This window comes from Panthera onca, chromosome E3 (assembly GCF_046562875.1).
Source record: "Panthera onca isolate mPanOnc1 chromosome E3, mPanOnc1 haplotype 2, whole genome shotgun sequence".
In the NCBI taxonomy this organism is placed as follows: domain Eukaryota; kingdom Metazoa; phylum Chordata; class Mammalia; order Carnivora; family Felidae; genus Panthera; species Panthera onca.
Genome location: NC_138354.1, coordinates 9,948,697 through 9,975,997, shown reverse-complemented (window position 1 = coordinate 9,975,997; position 27,301 = coordinate 9,948,697). Strand labels below are relative to the sequence as shown.

Here is a 27,301-nt window from a genome sequence, read left to right as displayed (position 1 = left end):
ATGTAGCCATCTCCCCTATCCATCTCCAGAACCTTTTTACCTTTGCAAGCTGACACTCTGCCCCTTAAAGACTGAACTACCCATTTCACTCTCCCCTCAATCCCTGACAACCACCACTTTCTTTCTGTGTCTGAATTCAACTAGTCTGAGCACCGTTACATAGAAGTGGAATCATGCTATTTGTCCTTCTGCGACTGGTGTATTTAACTTAGCATAACGTCTTCAAAGCTCATCTGTGTTATATTATGTGCCAGAATTTCCCTTTTAAGACTGAGTAATAGTCCATTCTGTGTATATACCACATTCCATATTCATCCGTCCAGGCACACTTGGGTAACTTCCACCTTTTGGCTCTAGTGGGTGATGCTGCTGTGGGCCTTGAGAGCTTGCTGGGAGCCTCTAGCAGGGGAGTGCCACTGTATACCCTTGACTGAAGAATGGTCCTGCTCTATGGGGGAAGGTTCAGGAGGGCTGGACAGTGAGGGAGGAAGGATACATTCAGCTAGCCCACCACATGTGCCAGATCCATCCTGGAGAACTGGCATGACAGATATTGCAGCCGGTGGCCCTCACATCCAGTAATGCTGCTTTAAACACCAGTATACAGTTATCTGTTAGTTCTTACTTTCAGTTCTTTTGGCTGTATACCTAGAAGTATAATTGCTGCATCATTATAGTAATTCTGGTTAATTTTTTCAAGAACGGTCGTGTTTTCCATAGAAGCTGCACCATTTTACATGCCCATCAGCAGTGCACAAGGGCTCTGATTTCTCTGCATTCTTGCCAACACTTGGTATTTTCTGTTTCTTTGGTTGCAGTCATCCTGATGGGTGTGAAGTGATCTCTTGTGGTTTTGATTTGCATTCCCCTAATGATTAGTGATGTTGAGCAATGTCTTTGTTGGCCTTTTGTCTGTCTTCTTGGGGGAAATGTTGCTTTGAGTCCTTTGGCTGCTTTTTAATTGGGTTGTATATTTTTCACTGTTGAGTTATGTAGGTTCTTTATATGTTCTGGGTATTAATCCTTTATCACATGTGTGATTTGCTAATATATTCTCGCATCCTGTGCGCTGCCTTTTACTTCTCTTGGTGATGTCCATTGATGTGTGAAAGTTTTAAAGTTTGACAAAATTCACCTTACCTGTTGTTTCTTTTGCTGCTTCTGCTTTTAGTGTCACATCCAGGAAATATTGCCAAATCCAGTGTCCGCAAATCCAGTGTCCTTCCCCTCTGTTTTCTTCTACAGGTTTTAGAGTTTGAGCTCTTACACTTAAATCTTTGATCCAAGTGCACCTGGGGGGGCTCAGTCAGTTAAGCACCTGACTCTTGATTTCGGCTCAGGTCATGATATCGTGGTTCATGGGTTCGAGCCCCGCGTTGGGCTCTGTGCTGACAGCGTGGAGTCTCTCCCCCTCTCTCTGCCCCTCCCTAGCTTGTGCACACGGGTGTGTGTGCGCGCGTGCTCTCTCTCTCTCTCAAAAAAATTAATTAAATGAATTTTTTATTCATATTGAGTTAATTTTTGCAGAGTAAGGGTCTAACCTCCGTTTTTTGCATGTGGATATCCAGTTTTTTTGGTTTTTAAGTTTTAGAAGTAACATGCTCATTGTAAGTAAATCCAGTGTGAGAGGTACGTGAAACATGAAACCACTCCTGTCCTGGTGTTGCTCCCCAAGGATATCAGTCTTTAGTACTTTGGTGTGTTTTCTGTATACATATGAAGCTAGTTTTATGGCAGTTGGACAGAATGGAGTCCTCTGCATCATGTTCTGCGATTTTTCACCCCTCAGCATAATCTCTGTCTCCTTTCAGTCCGTGTAGATCCACGTGACACTGTTTTCTCAGTATCTTAATTCCTTACTGATGAAATGTCTCTGGTTTTTCTTTATTAGAATAATCAGCTCCATTTTTTTGTTTTGTCTATTAGATTTCTGCTTAAGATTACTTAGGAAGAAAAGAATTTGAAAACACTACATGAAGGGAGTGGTCCCAGGCATTATCCCATAGAAGAACACTTTTCCCTGTTTTTGATTTTTCTCCACTCCCTCATTTCCTTCTGTTCACAAACATCTGGTAAAGACTTGCCTTGTGCCAGTCGTGTGGGAAGTCTGGAGGTCATGGTGATGAGTAGAAGCCAGAAGTCCTTGCCCTCAAGGAGTCCCGCTGGCATGGGAAGGATGGTCTTGGTGGCATCCGAGCGCTGATGAGAAAGTTCGGGAGCCAGCCTGCCTGTGAGGGGTACCTAGGGCAAAGCGGGGCAGGAGGAGAGGCCATGTCAGCTGGGTTTTGAAGAATAAGTAGGAGTTAATCCAGTCGTGGAAGGGCACATAGGCTTCGTTAGATTGAGCTGACATTGGCTTTCTCCTCACGGGCCAGCCGGTCCTTGTTTTCCCTCCAAATTGATACAGAACACAGAATGAGTTTACTCTCTAAAGCTCCTCAGGTATTTGTACACTGTTGTCAAGTTACCCTCCATTTCTTCCTCAGGCCAAGGGTGAAGCATGATAAAAGGATGCTTTTGGGAAGGAGGTAAGCAGAGCAGAGAACTAAGATTCAGTCCGATAAAGGTTTAACTATTTTTTTTTAATGTTTTTATTTATTTTTGAGAGAGAGAGAGAGACAGACCGCGCGAGTGGGGAGGGGCAGAGAGGGAGGGAGACACAGAATCTGAAGCAGGCTCTAGGCTGTCAGCACAGTGCCCGACACGGGGCTCAAACCCATGAACTGTGAGATCTTGACTTGAGCCGCAGTCGGATGCTTAACAGACTGAGCCACCCAGGCACCCCAATAAAGGTTTAACTATTAATTCATGACTTAGATTCAAATACTCCACACATGTTGGTATCTTCCTGGGATTTCGTTCCCACTTCTCTGTTCTCTTTTGATGGTGGCACGGCATTCAGGTAAGCTTCTAGATGAAGTCTAAGATGTTAGATGGTTAATAGTCTCCTTTGCTAAGTCTTTTCTCATTAGGCCTCAGTTTTAGCCTTGCTGAGTACTGCATGGGCTTTATTTTTAACTGTATCCAGAAGAGTCTCTTTCTTGACGTGATGTTCCCTTGACATTTCTTTGCCAGTAACAGTTTCTCATTGCGCAGCAGTAGCTATAGAATTCTTGTCAAAAGTTCTTTTTTAATATTCCTCCCCATAGCAAAGTAACCTCTTTTTAGCTTGTCATATGAGACTTCATTCTTAACTTGATCGGGGAGGAAAATATGAGCGTTTTGCTGGTTTAACCTTGGGGCCCAGACACATGGTGCACAAATGGAAAGCATGGAAGAGTTTCTTGGAAAATCAATTAGGTTGCCTACTAAGTAGTTCAACAATGTTCTCCATTAAAATGGCATTATGCCCTGCCTGCAGTTCCCGACCAAAGGTCAGCTTTGCCACAGCTCTGAAATTTTCCACTGCCCTTTGCTTTGAAGGTTTCCACTTAGCACAGGCTAGGGTTTTTCAGCTGGCACTAGGTGGTTGCTTGAACTAATATCAGTCTTTAAAATATCAGTCTTCAGTTTCCTTACTTATAAAAGTAGATGGTTTCTCGAATCCCTTTTCGTAATAGTTGATGATTTCAGATATTTAATGTTTATTTAATTTTTTTTTTTGCATTAAGTGGGAAAGCCGTTGTATAAATTGGCAAAATCCTGAGTTCTTTTAAGGCTATTTACTTTGGATGTATTTGTCCCTAAACTTGATTATCTGTTTTTCCATTTTAAATGTTCTTTTGTGGAAGAATATGGTTGAAAACCTTGTCATATCCTAGCCAAGATAGGATATTGCCTTTTTACTGTTAGTGAAAGGATTAATGGGAACTTTGCAGGTAAGCTGGCTTCCCCTTGATTCTGTTACATCCACTTCTACCTAGGGACCAATTTTATTTAAACATGCTAGAGATTTGAATTTTCCATCAGAATAATGTGTTTAGCCTCCAGCAGCATTGTAAGACCTAGAGGATTTCCTGGATACCACCAGTGTCGAATGTCAAAACTTTGTTGCCACTGTATATCTGTTTTGAAAACAGTGTCTTTAAAAGCAAAACAAAAAACCCAGTGTGTTGAATATGGTGTGGGGTTTTTGTTTTAATGTGCTGGACTGTTTGGAAGTTTTTACAATGACAGGAGAACAGGATGGTCTTTCAAATCTTGAATGCCTAATGTTTTGCCCTCAAAATTAGAGGTTGGTTGGAATGTAGGCTGGTCTAAGTGGATAACTCAGTGGGTTTAACAGGATGCTAGTGATTATCCAGTATCTATGATGTCAAGAGCACTGGGATTGGGGATCTAGAAATGTGAAGGAGACCTGGCCCCAAATTGCTATGAGACTTCGGGCAAAAATAGTAAATGAAGATTATACAAATGTGCACATATGTTCATAGCAGTATTATTTATAATAGCCCCAAAATGGAAATACCCCAGATGTCCCTCAACTGATGAATGGATAGACAAAATGTGAATTATCCATTCAGTGGTTATTATTCAGCAGTTAAAATGGAATGAAGTATTGTTATATGCTACGATGTGGATGGACCTAGAAAAATTATGCTCAGTAAAAGAAGTCAGTCACAAAAGGCCACACAAAAGGTATACAGAATGTCCAGAATAAGAGAATCTCTAGACCAAAAGTGAATTAGTGGTTGCCTAGGTCTGGGGAAGTGGTGGGTTAGGGTGGAGGATGTGGAGTGGCTACTAGTGGGTGCAGGGGTTCTTTCGGGGGTGCTGCAAATGTTCTAGAATTAAGATTATGTCGCTAGTTGTACAGCTCTGCAAATACATGAAAAACCATTGTTTTCTTTACAGGTGAACTTGTTGACATAAATTATGTCTCAAGTCTGTATTAAAATGAGGTTAAGTAAGCCTATTTCCAGGATCTTCCAAAAAATTTTTTTTATTTTAATGAGGCCAGATGTGCTATTGAGTACTCAAATCTTTAATTCATAGGAAATAGTAAAAAAAAAAAAAAAAAAAAAAAAACAGAGAGGGTACTATATGCTAATAGGACTCTTGAATGCTCTCCGTGCGTCTGTCCACTAGAGGACAGCAAAGCCCATTTGAGCCATTTCTGTCTGTTAGGGCACTCTTTTTAAGGACTGAATCTTTTTTTTTTTTTTTTTAATGTTTACTTATTTTTGAGAGAGAGACCGAACATGAGCGGGGGAGGGGCAGAGAGCGAGGAAGACAGAATCTGAAGCAGGCTTCAGGCTCTGAGCTGTCAGCACCGAGTATGACGCGGGGCTCAAACTCAGGAACTGCACGATCATGACCTGAGCCAAAGTCAGATGCTTAACCGACTGGGCCACCCAGGTGCCCCTGAACCTAAAATTCTTAAATTTGTATTCCATTGAAGGCATGTGGGTTGTTACCATGCTACAAGAATCTGTGTACCATAGGTCAGCTCTCCCTGGCATCATGGGAACAGCTCAGCGAGGCAAGCTGCGATTGTGGACTTCACATTTTACTGAGGAGCTCTGAGGAGGGAAGGAAGGAAATTGTACTGTATTTTGAAGGCAGATGTTGAAATTATCTGCAGTGGAGGTTGGAGTAAGGAATGAGCCAGATTCTACTAGAATTTTAGCTGCCCCTTAAATAGACTTTTTGTTGTATTTATATTACGTATTCTTGTTATTCATGAATTGATACACACAGGGCTCTCTGTGGTTCTCTGTTTCCATAAGAAAGAGAAAGGGCAGCCTTTGTTCCCCACTCTCAAACCTCACACCACAGCTTCAGAAGTAGCTCAACGGTCTTTGTCCCTTGGCAGCTCTATTTTAAAGCCTGTGGGCTTCCAGGATAACTAGCCTTTCCTATAAGATAAAGACTATGTTACTTAAAATAGACCTCTGCCTAGGGTAGAGCAGAGATGTGCAGCAGTGGTATTGTTAGTCAGCTAGGCCTGGTAGCCAAGTTGTAAAAGCAGCAGGCATCGCTCCTTGAATTTGAGTTCAGTTACGGCCAGGTTGGCCGGGTTAAGCAATACGATCCCCACAAGGTGGATGACAGTAGGATGACCTAATCTCTCAGCTTCCGGTGTAGCTCCCAAGCTTTCCCTCGTCCATCGCTGCTGTGTTTTCTGACTGTCTGAGAATGATAATCCCTTTAGAGGCATTTGTTCATGCAGATGCTTACCTCATCATTGAGGTAAGAAATGTTTTGAAGATATAAACACCTTTTGATTAATGAAACAGTAATACAAATAAAGGAATTATCCAAAAATGGCATTTCTGGTTTTCCTTAGAATGTATATTTTATAGGAGAGAGGGTTGTGTTTATCATTGAATTTTTTTTTAAGTTTATTTATTTTGAGAGAGGGCACACATGCGTGCTAGTGAGAGAGGGACAGAAGGAGAGGGAGAGCAAGAATCCCAAGCAGGCTCCACACCGTCAGCGCAGAGCCCAATGCAGGCCCAATCTCATGAACCTTAGATCGTGACCTGAGCTGAAATCGAGTCGAGAGTTGGGACACTTAACCGACTGAGCCACCCAGGTGCCCCTGTCGTTGAGAGTTTTAATCCCTCCTCCCCCTTCCTAACTGTTTTCCCTGGCTTATTCTGAATTAATTTGCATTTTCTGAAGATGGGAAGAGGCAGTGCTTATTATGCTGAGAGTAACTCCCGGGAAGAAGTGAGTCTGAGCCCTGGGCCTCTGAAATTTTCACTTACAAGTTGGTGATAAAGTCAAGAGGAATACTTCAGATCAGTGCATAGTATTTTTTTTTTTAATTTTTTTTTTTTCAACGTTTTTTATTTATTTTTGGGACAGAGAGAGACAGACAGAGCATGAACGGGGGAGGGGCAGAGAGAGGGAGACACAGAATCGGAAACAGGCTCCAGGCTCTGAGCCATCAGCCCAGAGCCCGACGCGGGGCTCGAACTCACGGACCGCGAGATCGTGACCTGGCTGAAGTCGGACGCTTAACCGACTGCGCCACCCAGGCGCCCCCAGTGCATAGTATTTTTAAGTGTTGGGGCGCTTGGGTGGCTCAGTCGGTTACGTGGCTGACTTCGGCTCAGGTCATGATCTCAGTTTGTGGGTTTGGGTCTGCATCGGGCTCTGTGCTGACAGCTCAGAACCTGAAGTCTGCTTCGGATTCTGTGTCTCCCTCTCTGTCCCTCCTCTGCTCACACTCTCTCTCTCCAAAATGAATAAACATTTAAAAAAAATTAAAATATTTTTTAAGTGTTGTAGAATGTTTCATGGAGAGTATTTACTATAATTTCCAGGCCCTGTAAACTGGGGTTGTGGCACATAACGCAGAAACCGATCATCTTGTTGACCAGAGTTGCGGTAGCTCCATGACGTCACTGCACGCTTAGCGTGTACACAAGTGTTCGTGCTTTTAAATGACACTCAATCTTTAAGTGGATTTCACTGGAAGAGACAGGTGTCTGATCACCCTCCCCCGCTCCCCACCCCCTGCCTTAATTCTTTATGTAACCTTTGGTAAGTTTTTTCCACTCTTCAGAGCCTTGATTTCTTCTATAAACTAAACGGGTGAGACTGGAAAAGCCTCCTATCTCCTGGGTAGGAGATAAATGTATCCAGCCTTCTCTCACCCCTCCACCTGTTCCTGATGCCGTCAGTTCATGCTCTCCGGCAGCATTTCGCCAACAGTCTGCATGTCATGTCCTTGAGGTCGCTGTGGCGGCGCTGACCTGATGTGGTCTCTGTTTAGGTTGCGTCTGCTCTGGAGAAATGGAAGACAGCAATCCGTGAAGCTCAGACTTTTTCCAGAATGCATGTTCTACTTGGGATGCTTGATGCCTGTATCAAGTGGGATATGTCAGCAGAAAATGCTAGATGCAAAGTTTGTCGAAAGAAAGGTATATTTAAATCAGTGTTGTGTGTCTGAGTGTAATAGGGACTGGGGCTTCCATTCCAAAGATATTTCCCCCCCTGAAGATTTCTGTGCACAACTTTCAAGTGTAATGGAACAGAATTTGCCTTTTTCTAGAGATCTGTAAAATGCTGCCCTTTGAAGTAACATGACAGCAAATCAGAGCAAACCCTTTGTTCCTCAGTTTTGAATATAAGAGCGGTTTATCTTGCCAATCTTTAAATTTTCTACAGGGAACAAAATTAACCTACAATTTTAAATCTGAGTTTTTAGTCATCCATGAAGTAAGATATTCTACCAGCAGAGGGCAGTATTTGTGCATTGGGAAGAATACTCAGGTTTGGGCCAACCGTCACAGTCCTACAGAGCAAGGCGTTTGGGACTCTTTAATGCTTTTAGCTTTCAGAGCCCGTGTAAAAGGAACTTAATGACTAATAGCCCTCAAGTGATTGCCTTCTCAGTGGCTGAAGTTATTTTGTGAACTAGGTTAGGATTTAATTCCCTTCCCAAGGATGAAAAGATCCTGTGTAAAACCCATCAGTTGCTCTCAACATTGTTTTAGAATAAACGTTCTAGAGGGAAATGACCATGTCAGGTTGATTTCATATATTTTGAAATCGAGTGATTTAAGAGAACGATATCAGATAGGAGTTGGGAAGAGTGGGGGAGGGTATCGAGGAAGAGGATGGATAGGAAATGTTAATACTTCATGGGGGATTTGTTTCTTAGTGGGAGAGGAGCAGTGACATTTCCTGCTAGGACTTGGTATTTGCTGTCACTTTGTAAATGTTTTAACTGTCCTCTCCTAGATGGAGTTGGATTTGGGGATAGAAGTCAGAAGACCTGAGTGTTAAATTACCAGTAGTGTAGTTATGCTTCATTTCTTCTCAGAAATGACTGCATTTTTTCTAAAAAGGGATAACAGTTTGCTAGACTCTTGGCTCCCCTATGGCGTTAATGGAGGGTGAGTGGCTCTTTGTTACAGCTTGCCAACCATTGCTGTGCTCCCGACAGTGCTCTACAGGTTTATCTCCTTGCAGGTGAGGATGACAAACTGATCTTGTGTGATGAATGTAACAAAGCCTTCCACCTGTTTTGTCTGAGGCCAGCCCTCTATGAGGTGCCAGATGGTGAGTGGCAGTGCCCCGCTTGCCAGCCTGCTACTGCCAGGCGCAACTCCCGTGGCAGGTGAGAATTTCTTCTTTTCAAAACAGATGAAATGGCTGGTTTATAATTAAGCTTTAGTTATTCAAACTGAATTATTCTAAGGAGCTGTAAGTTCATCTTTTGCGTATGGAGCCTGATCATTTGAGGTATTACAGTAAGAGCTCAAAGGACTCTGATTTCACTTTAGCTTAATGTTGACATTTCTCATCTTCATTGTGAGACACGTTCTGTGTCTTCTTGATCCTGCCTAGCAGTATGTCTCCTTTTGCCTTTTACTTCCACTTGGGCCACTTCTTGATTTGCGATCACTTCTGCAACCACCCACCACTAAAAACCCCGAAACTTCTGACCTTCCTTACGCATACCTGTTGTTTTCCTGCCCGATCACGATTACAACTTTGCTGTCAACTTGAAAGTCGTCCTCTCTCTCAATTTCCATGCTCATTTGCCAGACATTATCTGTGTGTCCAGACGTCTTACAAAATCAGTCATCTGCTGTGTACTCTCCATGGTCCCTGCTGTCATTTGGCCCTCCTGTCTCTCTCATCTGGGCTCCTCCAGTGGCTTCTTAATTCCTTACCTCCAATCTTTCCCCCTCTTATTCGTCCAGCTTTTATGGTGATACCAGAACAGTTTACATAAGGCAGAGATCTATCTGTTCGTGTTACTCTCCTGTTTAAAAACCTTAATTTTTCCACTGCTTCTAGAAAATACAGTCCAAATTCCTGGGCCTAATTTTTGAGATTGTTATAGAATGCTGGTCTTTGTTGTCGTCGTCGTTGTTGTTGTTGTTGTTTATTTATTTTGAGAGAGACAGAGACAGCACAAGTAGGGCAGGGGCAGAGAGAGAAAGGGAGAGGGAATCCCAAGCAGGCTCCACACTGTCAGCACAGAGCCCAATGCAGGGCTGAAACTCATGAAACCGTGAGATCATGACTTGAGCTGAACCCAATAGTTGGACACTTAACTGACTGAGCTCTAGGTGCCCCCAGTCTGTGTTAAAAAAATTTTTTTTTTAACATTTATTTATTTTTGAGAACGAGAGAGAGAACATGACCAGGGGAGGGGCAGAGAGAGGAAAAGGAGGCAGAGAATCCAAAGCAGGCTCCAGGCTCCAGGCTCCGTGCTGACAGCTGAGAGCCTGACGCGGGGCCCCTCCCCGGTCTGTTTTTATGAGCCCTTATTCCCATTTTGTGTGCTTGTTACAGACTATTCATTGGGTAGCCTTGCCTCTGCGTGTTCCTCCTAGCTGGGAATATTCCCTCTCCCCAGTACTGAGGGAACTGCCTATGGCCTACCTAAAATTTCACTTTTTTGAAGTGTTTTTGTATTCGTAAAATTAGCTGTTCCTCCTCTGTGTTCCAAATGAGCATCCAGTCTCGCGGTCTTTGGTGCATCGTGCCTCCGTGGTTAGGCTTACAAGTGACTGTCTTCCAGGAGATTGCTGTTGCCCCGAGAGTGGAGGTGGTGCTTTGTTCACCACCCTGACCCCCACAAGGCCGAACACTGGGGCCTTGTAAAGAGGAGATGCCTTCATACTGGCCACGTTAATCCCGTTTCCCACATTGCAGTTGGAGGTTGTGAAAGGGCAGCTTCTGGGTGCTCTGGCTTGGTCTCCGAGAGGGCAGAGCTGTTTGATCCTGACCCCACGTGACGGCGTTACTCAGTTACTTCTCACTCCGCTCCAGCCACACTGAGAGCCGAGTAAGGCACACTCCTCTGAAATGGCGGGGCTTTAGACCAGCTGTTCAGAGCCGGGATTAGCATTGCTTTGATGTCGTGGTCATCTGTAAGCTGTCCCACTCCTGGAAGGGGGCCGTCAAGGTGGAGTAACACCTGTCCGGGCTGCTCGTTCGTTCAGTCTGCCCCAAGGTCGGGAGCAACTTTTCATATCTGAAATGTTACGTTACCTGGCTGATTCTGTTGAGACAAAAGAAACAGGTTTTGTGTTGTTTTATGTGAGGAGAGGTGGGGTTGTATTTTGGGCTTGATTTCTGGTGCTGTTGGTGTCTCATCCAAAGCATTTATGGCCTGGTTGGGGAGAGATGCTGTTGAAGCTTAGGCTTTCGTTCTGCTTCCCGTGTCCTGGCCTTGTCATCAAACCTGCCTAGTTGGTGAAGAGGAGAAAGCTACAGGGGTGTGGGAATTCATCCTTCCTCGGGCGCTCAGGCCTAGAACCACGGTCCTTCCCTACGTGCTTTTCCCTCCCCACAGGAATTACACTGAAGAGTCTGCCTCTGAGGACAGTGAAGATGATGAGAGCAATGAAGAGGAGGAAGAAGAGGAGGAGGAGGAGGAGGAAGAAGATTATGAGGTGGCTGGTTTGCGATGTAAGTATTCAGTTTGCCTTCATAGTTGACCTCACAGTTTTCCAGGCTGCCTTAGGAAGACTGCGTTGGCAGCAGACCCCCACCCAGCATTGCTCTCACATGTTGTGGCTGTGGGGTGGGTGACTCCACTGCCATGGTTTCAAATGGGCTTTCAAGATGCCATTTAACCACTTTCCTAGTGGGAGGTTGGATCAGCCCTATGGTAGGTCCAATTGGTCCAAGATTGAGTGGAATTCGAGCCCCCAAGTGTGTTGATGACATGTCTCCTGATTCAAACCTCTCAGTGTATGGGGACAGTGGGGACAATGGGTAAGGAAGGTCTAGGCCCATTGTCATCTCTTAATGGTTGTTTTAGCCTCTGGTGCAGTGCTGCTGTCAGAGAAGTGATTTTTTTTCTGGTTACAGTGATTTTTCTCATTTATGTGGCATGCAGGTCTATAGGTTTGCTGGTTTTAAAAAGAGAAGACTTGTTTTCTCGTGGGTTAGGGTGGTTGTTTGGAAGGTTCAGATCTGTTTCTCACTAGATGCCAGCAGGAGCCAGGGTTGGGGAGGCCTCATCATTTATACTTTACTTCGTTGACTCTGTCACTTCTGTGATGGTCATTTTTCATGAGTCCTTTTCATGATTAAGCCTAAAGTCCTGCAGTCTAGACTTTCAACAGCCTTCTCCTTTGCAGAGTATATACCCTTCCTTGTAGGCTGGTAGAAAAGAGACCACAAGTCAAGATTTTGATGAGCTTTTGAACAGATGATACAGTTCCCAAGATCACAGCACTCTGAACATTCACATCTTGGTATAGAGTCTGAGAAGGTGTTTGGTGTGACCAGTCTTCTGGCGGTGGTGCTTCTAAAACCTTGAGAGGTTTGGGTGTGCCCGCCTGCCCCCATCTTCCCAGTCCTGCAGGGCTCTAATTTGAGACCCATTAATTTCTCTCATTCCTATAGGGTTGTTTTTTTTTTTTTTTTAATTTATTCCCCAGGCATAATTTTCCAGTTATCCAGGGTAAGGAGACACGTAGTCCCTTACAGGAAGAGACTTCATCTGCTGGCTAGAGAGTGCAGTTCAGATGCACGGTTGTCTGGGAATAGATTCTGAATGTAACAGTGTACTCATTTGGTTTTGTTTTCGGAGTAGTGGATGCTTTCACTTGTGAGTTATCTTCTCTTTCCAAGGAATTGTTCTCTCTCCAGGTTTCTAAGTTCTTGTCTGCCAAAAGGGTCTAGGAAATATTAGTATACCTCTGAGCCCTTTGTCTGCTGCACCTTTTAGGCCACCAAAGATGTGTTCCTTAGTACAGCTCGAGGCCCGGGTTGGTGGCTGTGTCTAGCATTTTGAGTTTCATCCTTGGTGTCAGTTTTTTATTCTCTCTTTCAAGCCTGGTCTTGAGCTTAGATACCTTAAAATAGCTTATGAAGGGTTATCAGGGTCCAGAAGTGAATGTAAAACACTGTTTATTGATTCTTTGTGTCACTGACTGTGTATACCCCCGTCTCTGTCCACATGTCACCTCCCTGTGTTCAGTGGAGAAGCTTTGAGCTAATCCTTATGGAGCATCGCTCCTGGAGGACATATTGAGAAATGTTGGTTTGTCTGACATTGACCACCTGTTGTAAACCTGAGACACAGGTCATCTTGGGGGTCTTTGTATTCTTTATTGTTCCTTTCGGGGTTGTGGGCAAGGGCTCGTGTGGAAGTGGCCTGGTCCACTGTCTGTGGTTTTCAGAAATGCGAGAAAGCTGGACTAGGGTAAGCCAGAAATTGGATTCGATGAGGGAGACTTTGCATAGGTATCTGCTTTTCTCTGAGAAGGTTGTGGTGAATGTAGGATTCCTTGGGGAACTAGGAAGTGTTCTACGTTCAGAGTCCCCCTCCACGTAAGGACGTACGTTGACAGGCTGAGCTGGGGCTGTGGGAATTCCGGGCAGACCTGTTAGCAGACGGCCTCTCCTCCTGGGTGAGTCAGCTCACCACTGACTCGTTCGTTCCCAGGAGTGACTGTGAACAGTGAGTGGGGCAGAGAGAGCCGTTCTGAAGAGAGCCTGCCGAAGAGACTCTTAGCAGGTCTTTGGCAGTTGATGAAAGCTATCCGTTCATCTCCTTCTCTACCTTTAAAGTGTCCTGTTAGGTAAGGCAAGAGAGAAACTGTAAGAGCTCCTTACAACCACGGGGAGCCGTTGCTTTGCTCGACTGGGTGCTCTTCCCATTCCATAGATGTGTTCCCTTCTTCCTCAGCTGTTCGACTCCAAATCCATGTTTTCTATTTCAGTGAGACCTCGAAAGACTGTCCGGGGCAAGCACGGTGTCATCCCTCCTGCAGCGAGGCCAGGACGACGGCCAGGCAAGAAGCCTCATCCTGCGAGGAAGTCTCGGCCGAAGGTACCACCTGTGGACGACGCTGAGGTGGAGGAGCTGGTAAGTGATTTCTCCCCTTCCCTCTAACGCTTCCCCTCCTCCCCCCCCCCCCCCCCCCCCCGCCAGTGTGCAACAGGTGGAAGCCTCCCCCTGGCGCCCCCCTCCCCAACTTTGCAGGCTGCTGCGTGTGGCAGATGGGTGGGCCTGGAGGCAGCAGGCCCTCCGGGAGCAGCTATGTCCGGCATTCCCCTGCTGTAGCCTGCAGATATCGTCTCCCCTAGTTAATAGGCAGCCTGTGACTTGTTAGGGATTTTAAAATAGTATCCATGTGTCTCCAGTGGCTCAGAGGGGCTGGGTCTCCATTGTGGGAATGTCAGCAATGTTGGAGCCTCACTCACTCTTGAGTCTTTTGCCGACAGTTGTCGTGGAGGGGTGTTACCCTCCCCTCTGCTCCCCCAACCAATGTAATTTTAGTGGTTTTACTTCAGATTTTACTTGAGCTTCCAAGAACAATAAAGAGGCTCTTGAAAATTAACTTATTCTGACAGAGCAAATTGGGGTTGGGGGCATAAAGCGAGCCTCTAGGGAGCTCGGGGGCATTGTGAGATCCTTCTGCTGGCCCGACTCTAACTAACTCTTCAAGCCCGTGGCTCTGACCACTGTGAGCCGCAGCAGTGATAACTCCCTGGAGGGGACACCCGCCCTTTCCTCCTCAGCCACTTAGCTCCCACATGCCTGCAGCAGGAGAGCCCAGGAAAGGAGTCGTGCCTCTCGCTTTTCTTCCCTCAGGCCCTCCACCCCCCCAGAGTTAGCCGCCAGTGGTCCCTGTAACCAGTCCTGCTCTCCGCACTTGCTGTTTTATACCCCTCCATGGTGTGCACATAATCCCAGGTCCATCTGCTCTCAGGCCGCCGTCCTGGTGACAGTGGCCTCTCTAGCTGACCTCCAGCAGGACGGCTGTAATACGGCAACTGCTGCCTGCCCTCTGCTGCTCCCTTTGCCGGGAGGAGGCAAGTGGGCTGATGGGAAGACGCCTGCCCCCTGGCTGAGCGCACTCCCTGACTTGAATGTCGGATGATGTTGACTATCTCTGCTCCAAGAAAATGGTTGAACTCCTTTTTTTTTCTTTCTTTTTTTTTTTTTTTTTTTTTTTTAAAAACAGATACACACATTTTCTGTTCCGTCCACTCTTCTCTTGGACCTGTAATAACATGTCTCTCTTTTTTGGTGCCAGGTACTCCAGACCAAGCGGAGCTCCCGGAGGCAAAGCCTGGAGTTGCAGAAGTGTGAAGAGATCCTCCACAAGATCGTGAAGTACCGCTTCAGCTGGCCTTTCAGGTGGGCTTTGTGTCTCCAGCACAGGGAAGCAGGACCCACCTTGTGGGTTCTCAGAGCGTGCAGATAGGCAGCTGGCCCGGGGCGTGCTGAGCGGAGGCCATGGGATCCACCCCCGATCCCTTCGTTTAGGACATGTGTGAGTGGTGGAGGAGTTAGCTTCCCAAACTGGTAAGGGAGAGCACTTTGTACAAGGTGGACGCACCTCTTCTCCGCCTGCCAGCTGGCCGATCTCCGCAGGGGCGGGCGTTCTGGGAGCGGTGGTTTGATAACAAGGTTTGTGTCTGTTCTCGAGGCCACGTTCACATCTCCGTTTGGTTCTCTTCCACAGGGAGCCCGTGACCAGAGACGAGGCCGAGGATTACTATGATGTCATCACCCACCCCATGGACTTCCAGACAATGCAGAACAAATGTTCCTGTGGGAGCTACCGCTCTGTGCAGGAGTTTCTTACTGACATGAAGCAAGTGTTTACCAATGCTGAGCTCTACAACTGCCGGGGCAGCCATGTGCTAAACTGTATGGTGAAGACAGAACAGTGTCTGGTGGCTCTGTTGCATAAACACCTTCCTGGCCACCCATATGTCCGCAGGAAACGCAAGAAGTTTCCCGATCGGCTTGCTGAAGATGAAGGGGACAGTGAGTCAGAGCCCATCGGACAGTCCAGGGGACGAAGGCAGAAGAAATAGAGAGGCAGGGCCCTGGTAAGGGAGCTGAGGTGGGGGGAATGGAGAGAGCTGGGGAGGGTGAGCGGGGGGCGGGAGAGGAAGGCGGACAGGAGTGTGGAAGGGAGGGAGTCACGGGGAGTCCCGAAGTGCCCGTCATCCTGAGCTTCTGCCGCCCTTCCCAGCTCTCCAGAGGGCCCTCCGCACGCAGAGCTCTTTGGAGAACCTGCTCTTGGGTGGTCTCTGCCCAGAGACACGGCGGGTGGTAGACGAGGGCCTTGGCCCTGAAAGTGTCCAGGGAGGGGCTGGGGGTGCAGCCCTTGTCGTGAGCCCCCGTCCTTTAACCTTCTTTCCCGGGGTCCCTCTCGCTTTGGCCACCACAACAGTGCCAAGCCTCTGGTCTCTAGGGGAGGGGTTACTGCATTACATAGAAGGATCGGGGGTAATCAGGCCAACTGGGGAGGTGGTGTTGATTTTTTTTAATCTGTATTTACACCCAGTCTTGTTTCTTCAAGCCCGTCCTCTGTGTCTCGCTCCCCCTCCCTCAGGTGACGCTATCAGTGAGTGCCACACCACGTTCTGTATTCACCAGCATCATGAGACACTTGTGCTCCTTTGAGTTGCTCTTGGCAGAGTAAAGGGACACGTCCCGGAGCCATTCCTGAATCTAACCCCTCCCCCTCTTTGTGATCGCTCTCTCCCTGCTCCCACCCCACCCCACCTCACCCCCTCAGGAAAAAAAAAAAAAAAAAAAAAAAAACACTTAAAAAAAAAAACTAAAAAAAACCCCACAAAAAACCTAAGGCACTTCACTTAGAGACTGGAGTCCTGCTTATAATCATGCGTATAACCTTTACTTCGATGGGTCTGGCCAGAGGGGTGTTGGAGCCCAGCCCACCCACGTACCAGACAAGCTCTTAGGGGAGAAGAAAAGCAGGAAGAATTTAAATGTTTAATTTTTTTTAATTGACTTTTCTAGTTATTAAAAGTTGCTTGTTTCAGCAGTGATATTGTATAAAGAACATCTTGTAAGATATTTCTGTCATCTTGCTTTGGCACATGTACAGTACAGTTTATATGATAACGTGTTCGCTTTACTTTGCCCCGTCTCCTCCCTCAGCCCATCCTCTCTCCTTCAGAGAAGCCAGGCTGGAGGGTCATCAGGGCAGGTGGTGGGACCTGGGGGGGAAGGGCTGTCCCTCTGCCTGCCCCGACCGCCGATTCTGCCGCCTCCATCTACAGCCGCCACCTCCCGCCTCCCCCCACCGTGTCCCCACGAAGCTGAATCTTGCCGGTCCGCCAGCTGCGTGTCGGGTGGGAGTGGGGGGGTGTGGAGGAGCTCTGCCGGCCCTTCCGCAAGGAGTCTGGCGTTAGTGGCTCTGGTTGGGCAGGACTTCCTAGTCTTCTTTCCCTTTTATGGCAGATTTTGATAAAATGCAAAACAGGGTTTAATTTTCTTTTCTACCAGCTTTGAATTTAGCAAATGTGAGCACCTCAGCTCTTCTGTAACTATTTAAGTTAAGGGAAAACATGTCCACCAAGGGGATTGCAGCTCCTAGAACTTGAGAATAAAGCCTCTTAATACTGAATTTCAAGGTGTGTTCCCTGTCTCGCCCCGCCTACCCTGCCCAGAGACCGGGGGGGATTTGCTCCAGTGGCTGCTGGATAGGTTTACTGTCCCTTCTCCCACAGGTTCGGAGTTAGCACTGACGCTACAGTTCCGTGATCCCAGCCACCAACACCTCCCCCTGCCTCTTACCCTAGAGCCAGTCTGTTCTTGTTAACAGTGAGAATCCTGTGTTCCCACTTCAGTGACACCTGAATTGTTTGTTGTTGTTTTTTTTTTTTTTAATTGTCTTTAAGGAGGAAGGGCCCCGTTCAAGGGTAAACTTGTAATAAATTGGAATTTCAAATAAACATTATGTACTTGTGTTTATAAAGAAGCAGCAGTTCTGGTGAATCTTTCTTTGTGTTTGTGGGGGCGGTAGTGGCTCACCTGGCCCCCAGGGCTCTTTCCCGGAGCTGAGAGGACTTCTGACCATCTTTTTAACCACAGGCCACATCCATTTGCATTTCTTTGCTTCCTGGAGAGATTTCTGGTGCCCAGTAATCAGAGCGTGACTTTCAAGCTTCTGGCCTGGTCTCTTGAAACCCCCAAAATTGTCATTGGAAATTTCCGGCCGGGGCGGGGTGGGGGGGGTGGGGGGGGGGCGCATGGGTGGCTCAATTGGTTAAGCTTCTGACTCTTGATTTTGGCTCAGGTCATGATCTCATGGTTTTGTGATTTCGAGCCCCGCATCAGGCTCTGTGTTCTGACTGCGCGGAGCCTGCTTGGGATTCTCCCTCTCTCCCTGTCTCTGCCCTCATCCCTGCCCCCCTGCCCCAGCGTGCGCTCGCTCTCTCTCTCTCTCTCTCTCTCTCTCAAAACAAACTTTAAAAACATTTTTCTAGTAATTAGGGACAAATATTTCTAAAGGCTTAGCTGGGAATTTGTATGGGGCTGGAAGAATTAATTTAGGGGTAATTGCTGACATTAAAAAAAATTTTTTTTAATATTTATTTATTTTTGACAGAGACCGAGCATGAGCGGGGGAGGGGCAGAGAGAGAGGGAGACACAGACTCCAAAGCAGGCTCCAAGCTGTCAGCACAGAGCCCGACACGGGGCTCTAACTCACAAGCTGTGAGATCATGACCTTAGCCGAAGTCGGACGCTCAACCAACTGAGCCACCCAGGCATCCCAGACATTTTAAAACACTTCTTTTCCAGGAAAATTTCAAACATAACGCAAAAAGAGTGAAAATATGAATTCCCTTGTACTCTGCTTCATCAGTTCTACCACGTAAGCAATTTTATTTATGTCTCCATTTATTTTTTATGCTGGGCGTTTTTATCAAGTCAGAGTGGTTGGTTCAGTAGGTCACTGCTAGGTGGCAATCTGCTTCTGGAATTCAAAGATTTTGCAGAGCACACTCTGTGAGCCCCTTGACCAAGAAGGGACACTGCCGACTCCTGACCACCTGAACCTGGGGCAGCGTTGGGTAAAATGGGCAGAAAAAGGAGAAACCAAAACCCTGGGTTGCTCTGTGGAGTCCACGCTCGGGGAGTGTGAGCTCCGAGCCGGGCCCCTGGCTTGAGTGAGCAGTTTGCCCCAAGGTCAGCTCCGGTCTGACGAGTGCTCACACTCTGGGGAAGGGAGCTGTGGGCCTCTGTGCATTTCCTACACAGTCACAGCAGGACTCGGGGGCTCGGCCACTTCTGTGATGTCCTCTCCTCAGTGGGCTTCTCAGGCTCCCCTAGGATGGTGTTCCGGGGGCCACGTCTTCTTGAGGTCAGCACCCTGGTCCTGTTAAACCATCAGCCCATCCTCCCTGCTGTGGGCGCGACCTCGGGGAGCCGCCTAACTTCCGTTGACTACTGCAAGAGGGGACAAGAGAACTTTTCCTCCTGAGGACCGGGTCTGAGGCATTGTTCCTGGGAATCAACGGAGACCTCTCCCCTGTCCTGCCTGGGCTTTCTCCTCAGACCCCGTACCCAGAGGATGGGGGAGGGTGCTGCAGGTGTGTGTGTGGGGTGGCAGTGTCCCCAGGGGATGGGGGGTTTGCTGCGGTGTCTGGGGAAGGGGGGGGGGGCGGTGTGTGGCAGTGAGGTGGTATCTGGATTGCCGGGAGCCAGGGCCTCCTTAGCAGGATATTGAGAAACTCCAACCGGGTGGGAAGAGAAGTTTCCACCACTGCCCCTGCCCGGAGCCTTCAGACCTTTTCACACTCAGGGCAGTCCTGGAGTTTCTGCCTCCGGGGTGTGGCCGTGAGCAGCCACTGACACTCTGGGGCCTCTCCTCAGGCTGACCTTGGTCAAGATCACTGCCACCGATTCCTGTGAACTTTGAATCATTTCCTTGGAACTAATAGGTCAGGGCTAAGGAGTTCCCTTAACTTGGGTCTCCCACGCACAAGGCTGGCAGGGAGGGGCCGGGGACACACAGTGACTGGCCAGCAGGTGTTGCTTTCTGAGACACTTCCCTTGGGCTCTGGAATTTCCTTTTGGGGGCTGGTGGGGGGGTGTTTCTCTGGACAAAACCACCCTAGGTTATAACACCCGCCATCCCTTGCCCACCCAGGTGGAATCCGTGGCGCGGTGGAAATCAAAGGCTCTGGAGGCTGCACGCTACCTGGCTGTGTGACCTTGAGCCAGCCAAGCACTCCACACTTCCCATCTGGAAAATGGGGAGAGAAGGATCTAATGGAGGACTTCTGTAAAAGGTCTTTAATAAACGATTCCTTCCTTCTCTCCCGGGGTCTGGGACCTTCCAGTGTCCCCAAGTGCCGAGAGGCTGCTGGCAGAGCCCCTTAACCCTCCATCACCCCCCTCCCAGTTGTCCTGGGAGCCCAAATTTTTTCCGCTGGGTGGGACTTAGTCAAGCATCATCTCTCCCAGGGCCGCTGACTGGCAAGGGACAGGGGTGAACTGGGGCCACTCCCTGCAGACCTGGCCTGCAAGCCCAATCCACGCAGCCACCGTCTCCCCTTCCAACCTGGGCCCCTGTCACATTCAGGAGGCACAATCTGTCAGTCAAGGACCCTCCTAGGGAGTTACAAGGTGTTAGGGTCACTTGGCTTTGCTGTAGAGAAGGCAAGAGGGCCTCCTGTGTGCTCTGAGAAGGAAAGATTTGGATGGGCTGGGCCGTCCCGTGCATGAAATGCATAAGCCCAAGGTGCCGAGGCGGCAGAGTTCTCCTGGGGGCTCTGGGCTGCTGCTTGTGCTGAGGGACAGCCCTTAATTCTTAGCTCCTGATGGGAGTCTGACACAGCCTGTTGGGGCTCCATTTGGCTTCCTTCTTGTCCCGCAGAGCTTGGTGGCTGGTGCAGGGCAAAGAGCTCTGGCCTGAGAGGCCCTGGGTTTAGGCACTCAGCCCTGCTTCACAGGAAGCAGTCGGCCTTGAGCCTCCCCTTGGTTCTGAAGTGAGGCTGGACCCTTGGAGCCTCTTGGCAGTGACACTGAATGCCGGCTCTGTATCATGCACCCAGGACAATGACCGATACACCTGGCTGGAGTCACAGTGGCCAAAGCAGAGGCCAAGATGGGGCTCTGGGGTCTGACCTCCTGCCCCAAGCCGATGGGCGTCTCTGGGACAGCCACACACTCCTTACAGTGGGCAGAGATGACGAAGCCCGGCGCACGGATACACAGGTACCTTTTCCTGTCCCTGGGCATATGAGTGTGTAAGCTGGCCTGGAGCAGCCACGCATATGCCCCCGCACCTGCCCCATTTCTCACACGGTGCCCAGCACCCCAAGTCCTTCGGCAGCCCTTCCGGAGCTGCTCAAGGGTTTCACCATCCCCTGTGTCTGTGCCACCAAGATGCCCCTATACCAGCCAGTCCTGCCCCATCTCCACTCCACCTGGTAAGATGAAGGGATGCCGTGGGGTGTCCTGACTAGGAGCCCAAGGAGAGAGGTGGACACACCAGCAATCTTGGAAGGCAATGAGGACAGTCACTCCAGCCTTAGCCCTTAGGCCCCAGGGAAGGGACAGTAGGACAGCCTATAGGAGACAGCGGGAGCAGGTCCTGAGCCCCCAAGGGAACTTTGGAGATAGGCTGATGCCCTCGTTTTCTATACAAATGAAGAAAGCAGTCTTTCCCAGGGCCACCAAACAGTCTAGAGTCCCCAGGGCCAGAGGTGTCCTCTCAGGGGATTCCTGAGTATCCTGGCAGGCATCCTGGTTACACTTTGGGAAGCGGGAACCCAGGACTCGGGCAAAGGGCAAAGACTGGTGAGAAGGGACAACGCACACACACAGAATCTGGGACTCCTGCAAAGACAGCTGCTCCACAGGGACGTCCTCCTGACCGGCAGGGAGGCAGAGAATGGGGCCGGGGCCATGAGGCCAGCAGCCACCCAGCTCACCCCACCAGAGGGACTCCTACAGGACCCTCACTCTCTGACCTTACCCCCTTCCCAGCCCACAGAGGACTCAGCAGTGCCACACGGGGGTTTATTCCAGTCACAGCTTCCAGAGAAACTCAACAATAAATTACATCATTAAATAAACTCCCTGCTGGACCACGCCCCCTTCTGCCCCTCCTCCTCTCCACCTGCTCCCCCAGGACCCTGTGGGGACCTGGCCAGGCCCGCCCCCTCCACTGGGCCACAGGGGAGTGAGCCTCACTGGGTCTCCGTGAATGAGGGTGGAAGGAGAGGCTCCACGCCCTGGTCCTCGGCCCCTCGCACTCACTTGCCTGACCTTGACAGCTGGGCAGCTGCTAGTCAGCTGTCTCCTCCGGGGGGGGGAGGGGCAGGAGGGGGCAACAGCCGCCCCACACAGGCCTGTGTCCCTAGAGGTGCGTGGGGTTCTCCAGAGAAGGGTCCGTCTTAGTCATGTGCAAGACCACGGTGGGGGCCTTATAGTGGCAATGGGTGCCACGGCCATAGCCCCCGGGAGCCCGGCAGGCCTTTGCCCGGGCCCGGCCAGCTGCCATCTTGCGGTGGCACAGGCTCTGCCAGGTCTGGAAAGTCTTGGAGCTCCACACCCAGACCCCGCTGGTGATGCCCACCACCAGCGACATGAAGATCTTGAGCATAAAGACAGCCACGGTGGGCACCGACCCCCCTTGTAGTGAGCAGTCCCTCCGGCCCCCGGGCATGGCGGCTGCCAGGCAGGGCTGCTCTGTGGCCCGAAGGCGCCAGAAGTCCATGTTGAGGCGTTCATAGACATAGCACACAATGACGCAGGTGGCAGGCACCGTGTAGAGGATGGAGAAGACCCCAATCTTGACCATGAGCTTCTCCAGCTTCTCCGTGTTGGTGCCGCCTGTCTTCATGATCTTGCGGATGTGGAAGAGGGCCACGAAGCCAGTCAGGAGGAAGCTGGTGCCCAGCACCAGGTAGCAGGAGAGGGGAACCAGCACAAAGCCCGTCAGGGCGGCCGCATCCATGCTGGCCACGTAGCAGAGCCCGGTCAGCTCGTCGCCCGCCACCTTGCGCAAGGTCAGGATAATGATGGTCTTGAGGGCCGGCAGGCCCCAGGCCGCCATGTGGAAGTAGCTGCCATGGGCCTCGATGGCCTCGTGGCCCCACTTCTTGCCCGCTGCCAGGAACCAGGTGAGTGTCAGCACCACCCACCACAGCGAGCTGGCCATGCCGAAGTAGTAGAGCAGCAGGAAGACGAGCGTGCAGCCCGTGTTCTCCAGCCCCTCCTGGATCACGTACAGTGCTCCTGCCTCCTGGTCGCACGCCACGCTCTGAGCGCCGGCCACCGCGCGGATGAGGAAGGCCAGCGAGTAGACGTTGTAGCACATGGACAGGAAGATGATGGGGCGCTCAGGGTACTGGAAGCGGTGGGGCTCCAGCAGGAAGGTGAGCACGGTGAAGGCCGTGGAGAAGAAGCACAGCGCCGACCACACGGCCATCCAGACGAGCGCGAAGTCCTTGTCGCGCCGCGACCAGAACACCTCGACGCCCGGCCCGCAGCGCGGCGCGCACGAGCGGCTCTTCTCCACGTACTGGAACTTCTCTGGGTTCTCGCAGGTGCCGCCGCCGCCCGGGCCAGAGGCGGGGTCGCCGGGGGGCCTCGCGGGCCGGGGCGCCACGGGCAGCATGCCCAGGCCCTTGTGGGGCTCCGCAGGGCCGGCGGTGGCGTTCTCGGGCGCCTCCATGCAGAGCGCGTGCGGGTCGTTGCGCGTGGGCAGCCGGGCGCAGTCCAGCGAGTCCGGCCAGCCGAAGTTGAACTGCTCCATGATGGGCGCGCAGCGCAGGCGCGCCTGCTCGCACATGGGCCGGCAGGCGGGGATGGGCGTCGAGACCTGGTCCGTGCACATGGGCGCGTACAGCGAGCACAGGAAGAAGCGCAGGTGGCTGTGGCAGCCGTACTGCACGAGCGGCGCGAACTCGGCCAGCTCGGCGGCCGCCTCACCCTGCGACGTGTGGCCCAGCAGGTTGGGCATGCGGGTCAGGTTGTAGCCGATGCCGCGGCACATGGGGATCTCCACCGCCTGGCAGGGCGCCGGCCCTCGCCCGCGCTCCGGATCGAAACGGCCGATCTCCAGCGCCGCGCCGCCCGCCGCCAGCAGCTGCCACAGCAGCAGCGCCCGGCGGAGCGGCGGCACGGCCATCCCGGGCGGCCCCGGCCGAGGGCGGGAGGGCGGCCCCGGCTCACTCGGGCCGCGCCGTCCGGCGCCCCCGTGCCCGCCCGCCACGTCGCAGGGCGCTGGCCATCGCCGAGCCGCCCTCGTGCGTCCGGGCGCCCCGGCAGCGCGCAGGGAAGCCGCCCGAGGGAGAGGAGGCACCGAGCCCGCTGAGCCGCCACAGCCGCTGCCACTTGAGCGGCCGCGGAGCCAGAGCGGGCGCCGCCTCCCGGGGCCGCCGCTACAAGCCTCGGGGCGGGGCGCCTGGCGGACACGCCCAGAGGCGGGCCCTCCGCGCGCTGGGCACGCCCCCCACCGGGCTTTAAAGGCGCCGCGTCTCGCCGCCGCGCCGGGGCATCCGCATAGGCGAGTTCCGGCGGTATGGGCTGCACGTGCGTCCTGGACCCGCGCGCTCGCACTCGGTGCTTCCCCTTCCCTTGCTTTCCCCGCTCTCTCCCAGCGACATGACAATCGAAGACTCCCCCGCCCTCCACCCCGGGTCGCTTCTCTTTACCCCAGGCGGCAGACCATTGTTAGAGGCCTCCACGCGTTGGGAAGCCTCCGGCTTGTATTCCAGTGGCTTGTATTCCAGTGCTTCCTGTGCCTTCACCAGTTGTATGTGAGTTTGGGCTCTTCTCCCTCAGCCTCAGTTTCCTTTTCTGTAAAACAGGCAGATAGATAATCCTGTAAAAACAAGCACACATGCTGCTTATGGGTCACGCTGCACACTTGACTTCATTGGTCTCTACTCCTCAATCCAGGTGGGGAAACTGAGGCTCAGAGGAGTGACATACCCACGGGTATGAAGCTATTAGGTGTTGCATTTGTTACTGTCTCCGAACTTATTTTTCTTGTTTTGTTTTCTTGTTGTTTTTAAGATATTAATTTTTTTAAGTAATCTTAAATGAGTAAGGTCCGAACTTACAACCCCGAGATCAAGACTCATATGCTCTACCAATTGCACCAGCCAGGCGCTCTCCCCACCCCCGTACTGGTTTCATAAGGTTGCTGCTCTCCCCTGGGGGACACAGGCTCCGCCCCCCCCCCCCCCCCCCCGGGTGCCACCTTGCCACCTCTGGGACACCCTTAGAAAGTGCTTCCCTTAGAGCTGAAAGACTGGGCTTTTTATTATTTTTTAAAATTTATTTTTGGGAGAAGACAAGCAGGGGAGGGGCAGAGAGAAGGGGACAGAAGATCCAAAGTGGCTCTGTGGCTGACAGCAGCAAGCCCGATGTGGGGCTCGAACTCACGATCTGCAAGATCATGACCTGAGCCGAAGTTGGAGGCTCAACAGACCCCCCAGAGCGCCACCGAGGTGCTCCATGGACTCTGGGCTTTTTAAATCAAAGTATAATTGACACATAACCTCATATTAGTTTCACATGCACAGCATGACTCGCTGTTTGCGCACATTGGGAAATAATCAGCCCCCATGTCAAGTGGTCACCATCTGGCATGGTACACAGTTACACATTTTTTTTCACCAGTGATGAGAACTTCCAAGATTCACTCCCCACCACCCGCCAGTCCCCGGCAGAGCCCTGTTCTCCTTCCTGTGCCTGCAGAGCAGAGGGGCGATACACAGCAACGTCCCACGGGTACCTTAGGAGTCCACCTCATACCCTCCTCACCTAAACCTGAGAGCCATCAGGATGACATGAGACTGTTACCCCCCTGCTTCCATGGGCAGCTCCTCAACCACGGGGAGCGAGGAGGACTGTCCTCGTGGTACAGATGGATTCACCAGTGCACAGTGCGGTATCTGTGACCCCCTACGGGTGTGGCTCAGTCCGCCCGTGACAATGAGTGAGATCTGGAATGGCGACCCCTGAGTGGCCTACCCCGCCCCACCCTGCCTGGGGTTGTTGGGGGCCACTTGGAGTCCCAGAGCACCTGTGTCTGCCCTGCCAGCTTCCCACCATGGCTCCCAGAGAAGCTCTGCAGGGAAACACAAATGCCACCCAGCAGACCACCCACAGGGCTCTGCTCTGGTCTGGGACTCACTTAGAGACTATGGTCCCACCCCCACCCCAGGCCCTGCCCCGTCTGTCCCCACCCCCTTGACTTAGACGTACCTGGAAAACTCAGACTCCACAGGTCCAGACGCACTAGCAGCTGCTCAGGGTGCTGAGAGATAGGCTGAGGGAGAGACCTGCCCTGCAGGGGGGCTGGGAGAGGGGCCCAGGACCTCCCGTGAACGAAGCAGGCCCTGGGCCAGGCACTTCACACAGTGGCCTTTCTAACCCTCCTAACAGTCTTGCAAGGACTTCTGTAACCATTTTACAGACGAGGAATTGAGGCACAGGAAACCCCAGATAATTTGCTGGGATTACACAGCTCGGAAGGATCAGGGTGGGCGTTCAGGCTCTTCCACGGCATGAGGCTGCCTGTCACCAGCAGAGGAAGGGCACCTGCCCCTTGTGGCACGTGGTGGAGACTCAGGCTGGTGCACTCACACCATGTAGAGACTTGCCTGCAGGGAAGGGAGAAGGAAAGGTGGGGGGCGCTCTGTATTGGGTGTGCACCCAGCCTCATGCTCTCGGAGTGGCCCCGTGAGATTGGGCATCCGTGGAGGGGCATACAGCCTTGTGGCCAGCGCATAGCGTGCACTCAGCCCACCTGAGCCACGACGGGTGCGGCTACAAGCTCCCGACCTTCCCAAGGAGGTAGGGTATCTTGCAAAAAAAGGACCTGGCATTGACCCCCTGGTCAAGGATAACAGTTTCCCAAAATGTCAGCAGCAGCTTCCCATTGCCCAGGGTGAAGCCCATGCTCCTGGGGATGAAGCCCTTCCAGGCACAGCCCCCACCCAACTCGCCTCTTCATTTCCTGCCATGACTTCCCCCCCCCCCCCACTGTATCCCCCCCACTTCCCCACCCCCTCAATGGAAGCACCAAGCCACATCCTGCCATCATGCCTCCAATCTCCCCAGACCAGGAGGCCTTTTCTCTCCTGCCCTGCTTGGCACAACCAGCCTCCAGCATCACCTCGCAGGGGCAGTCCCCCAGCCCAGCTCTCCTAGATGGGGCTGGAGGGTCTGCTCTGTGGGCCCAGGGTCCTTGTCCCCGCATTGTGCACTCACAGTTAGCCCTCCATCCATCCCCACTCCACCCTAATACCAGCAGCTGCTCGAGGACCTTGGGAACATTTTATTTCTCTGTGTGTCTGGCCTCCAGGAGGCAGAGGTGCATGAATGATAGCGGGGGCCCCGCGTCAGGGTGTGTGTAGGAGGTGGGGGCTCCAGAGGTGCCCCTCTGCTGGCAGCCGGGCGGGGAGGCTGAGGCCAGTGCAGGCTTTTCCCACCACCAGCCCTGGCCTGGGAGCCAGGTTTTTTGTGCTCCTGTCCCCCAGCAGGGCGGAGAGGAGTCTGGGGGCCCTTCCTATGTAGCAATGGGGGAGAGGGCGCCCCAGGAGCTGGGGGATGCCTGGACTCTCACCATGGCAACAGCTGCTCCTGGGAAGCCAGAGGTGGGGGTGTGGAAGGGCCCCTCCCCCATG

The 27,301-nt window shown here is 51.3% G+C and overlaps 2 protein-coding genes across 3 annotated transcripts in view; one reads left to right on the top strand and one right to left on the bottom strand.

Annotated features, from left to right (window-relative positions):
- Window positions 1–17,621, top strand: part of BAZ1B (bromodomain adjacent to zinc finger domain 1B) — a 72,452-nt gene extending 54,831 nt beyond the window's left edge. The window contains exons 14-20 of one of the 2 annotated variants that reach the window (XM_078439744.2): window positions 7,667–7,814; window positions 8,869–9,016; window positions 11,210–11,325; window positions 13,593–13,738; window positions 14,913–15,016; window positions 15,345–15,717; window positions 16,227–17,621. In XM_078439744.2, the coding sequence (XP_078295870.2) occupies window positions 7,667–7,814; window positions 8,869–9,016; window positions 11,210–11,325; window positions 13,593–13,738; window positions 14,913–15,016; window positions 15,345–15,702 (1,020 nt within the window). In that variant the 3' untranslated portion in view covers window positions 15,703–15,717; window positions 16,227–17,621. Of the gene's footprint in view, window positions 1–7,666; window positions 7,815–8,868; window positions 9,017–11,209; window positions 11,326–13,592; window positions 13,739–14,912; window positions 15,017–15,344 lie in introns of both variants that reach the window. The other variant, XM_078439743.2, reaches the window with a different exon arrangement.
- A 1,160-nt stretch (window positions 17,622–18,781) lies between these two features.
- On the bottom strand, window positions 18,782–26,818 carry FZD9 (frizzled class receptor 9). Its single transcript, XM_060649210.3, has one exon. The coding sequence runs from the start codon at window positions 23,788–23,790 to the stop codon at window positions 22,015–22,017; it is 1,776 nt and encodes a 591-aa protein (XP_060505193.1). The 5' UTR covers window positions 23,791–26,818; the 3' UTR covers window positions 18,782–22,014.
- Between the last annotated feature and the right edge of the window lie 483 nt (window positions 26,819–27,301).

Coding starts and splice junctions, on each gene's coding strand:
- FZD9 (XM_060649210.3), bottom strand. CDS start 23,790: ATGGCCGTGCCGCCGCTCCGCCGGGCGCTGCTGCTGTGGCAGCTGCTG.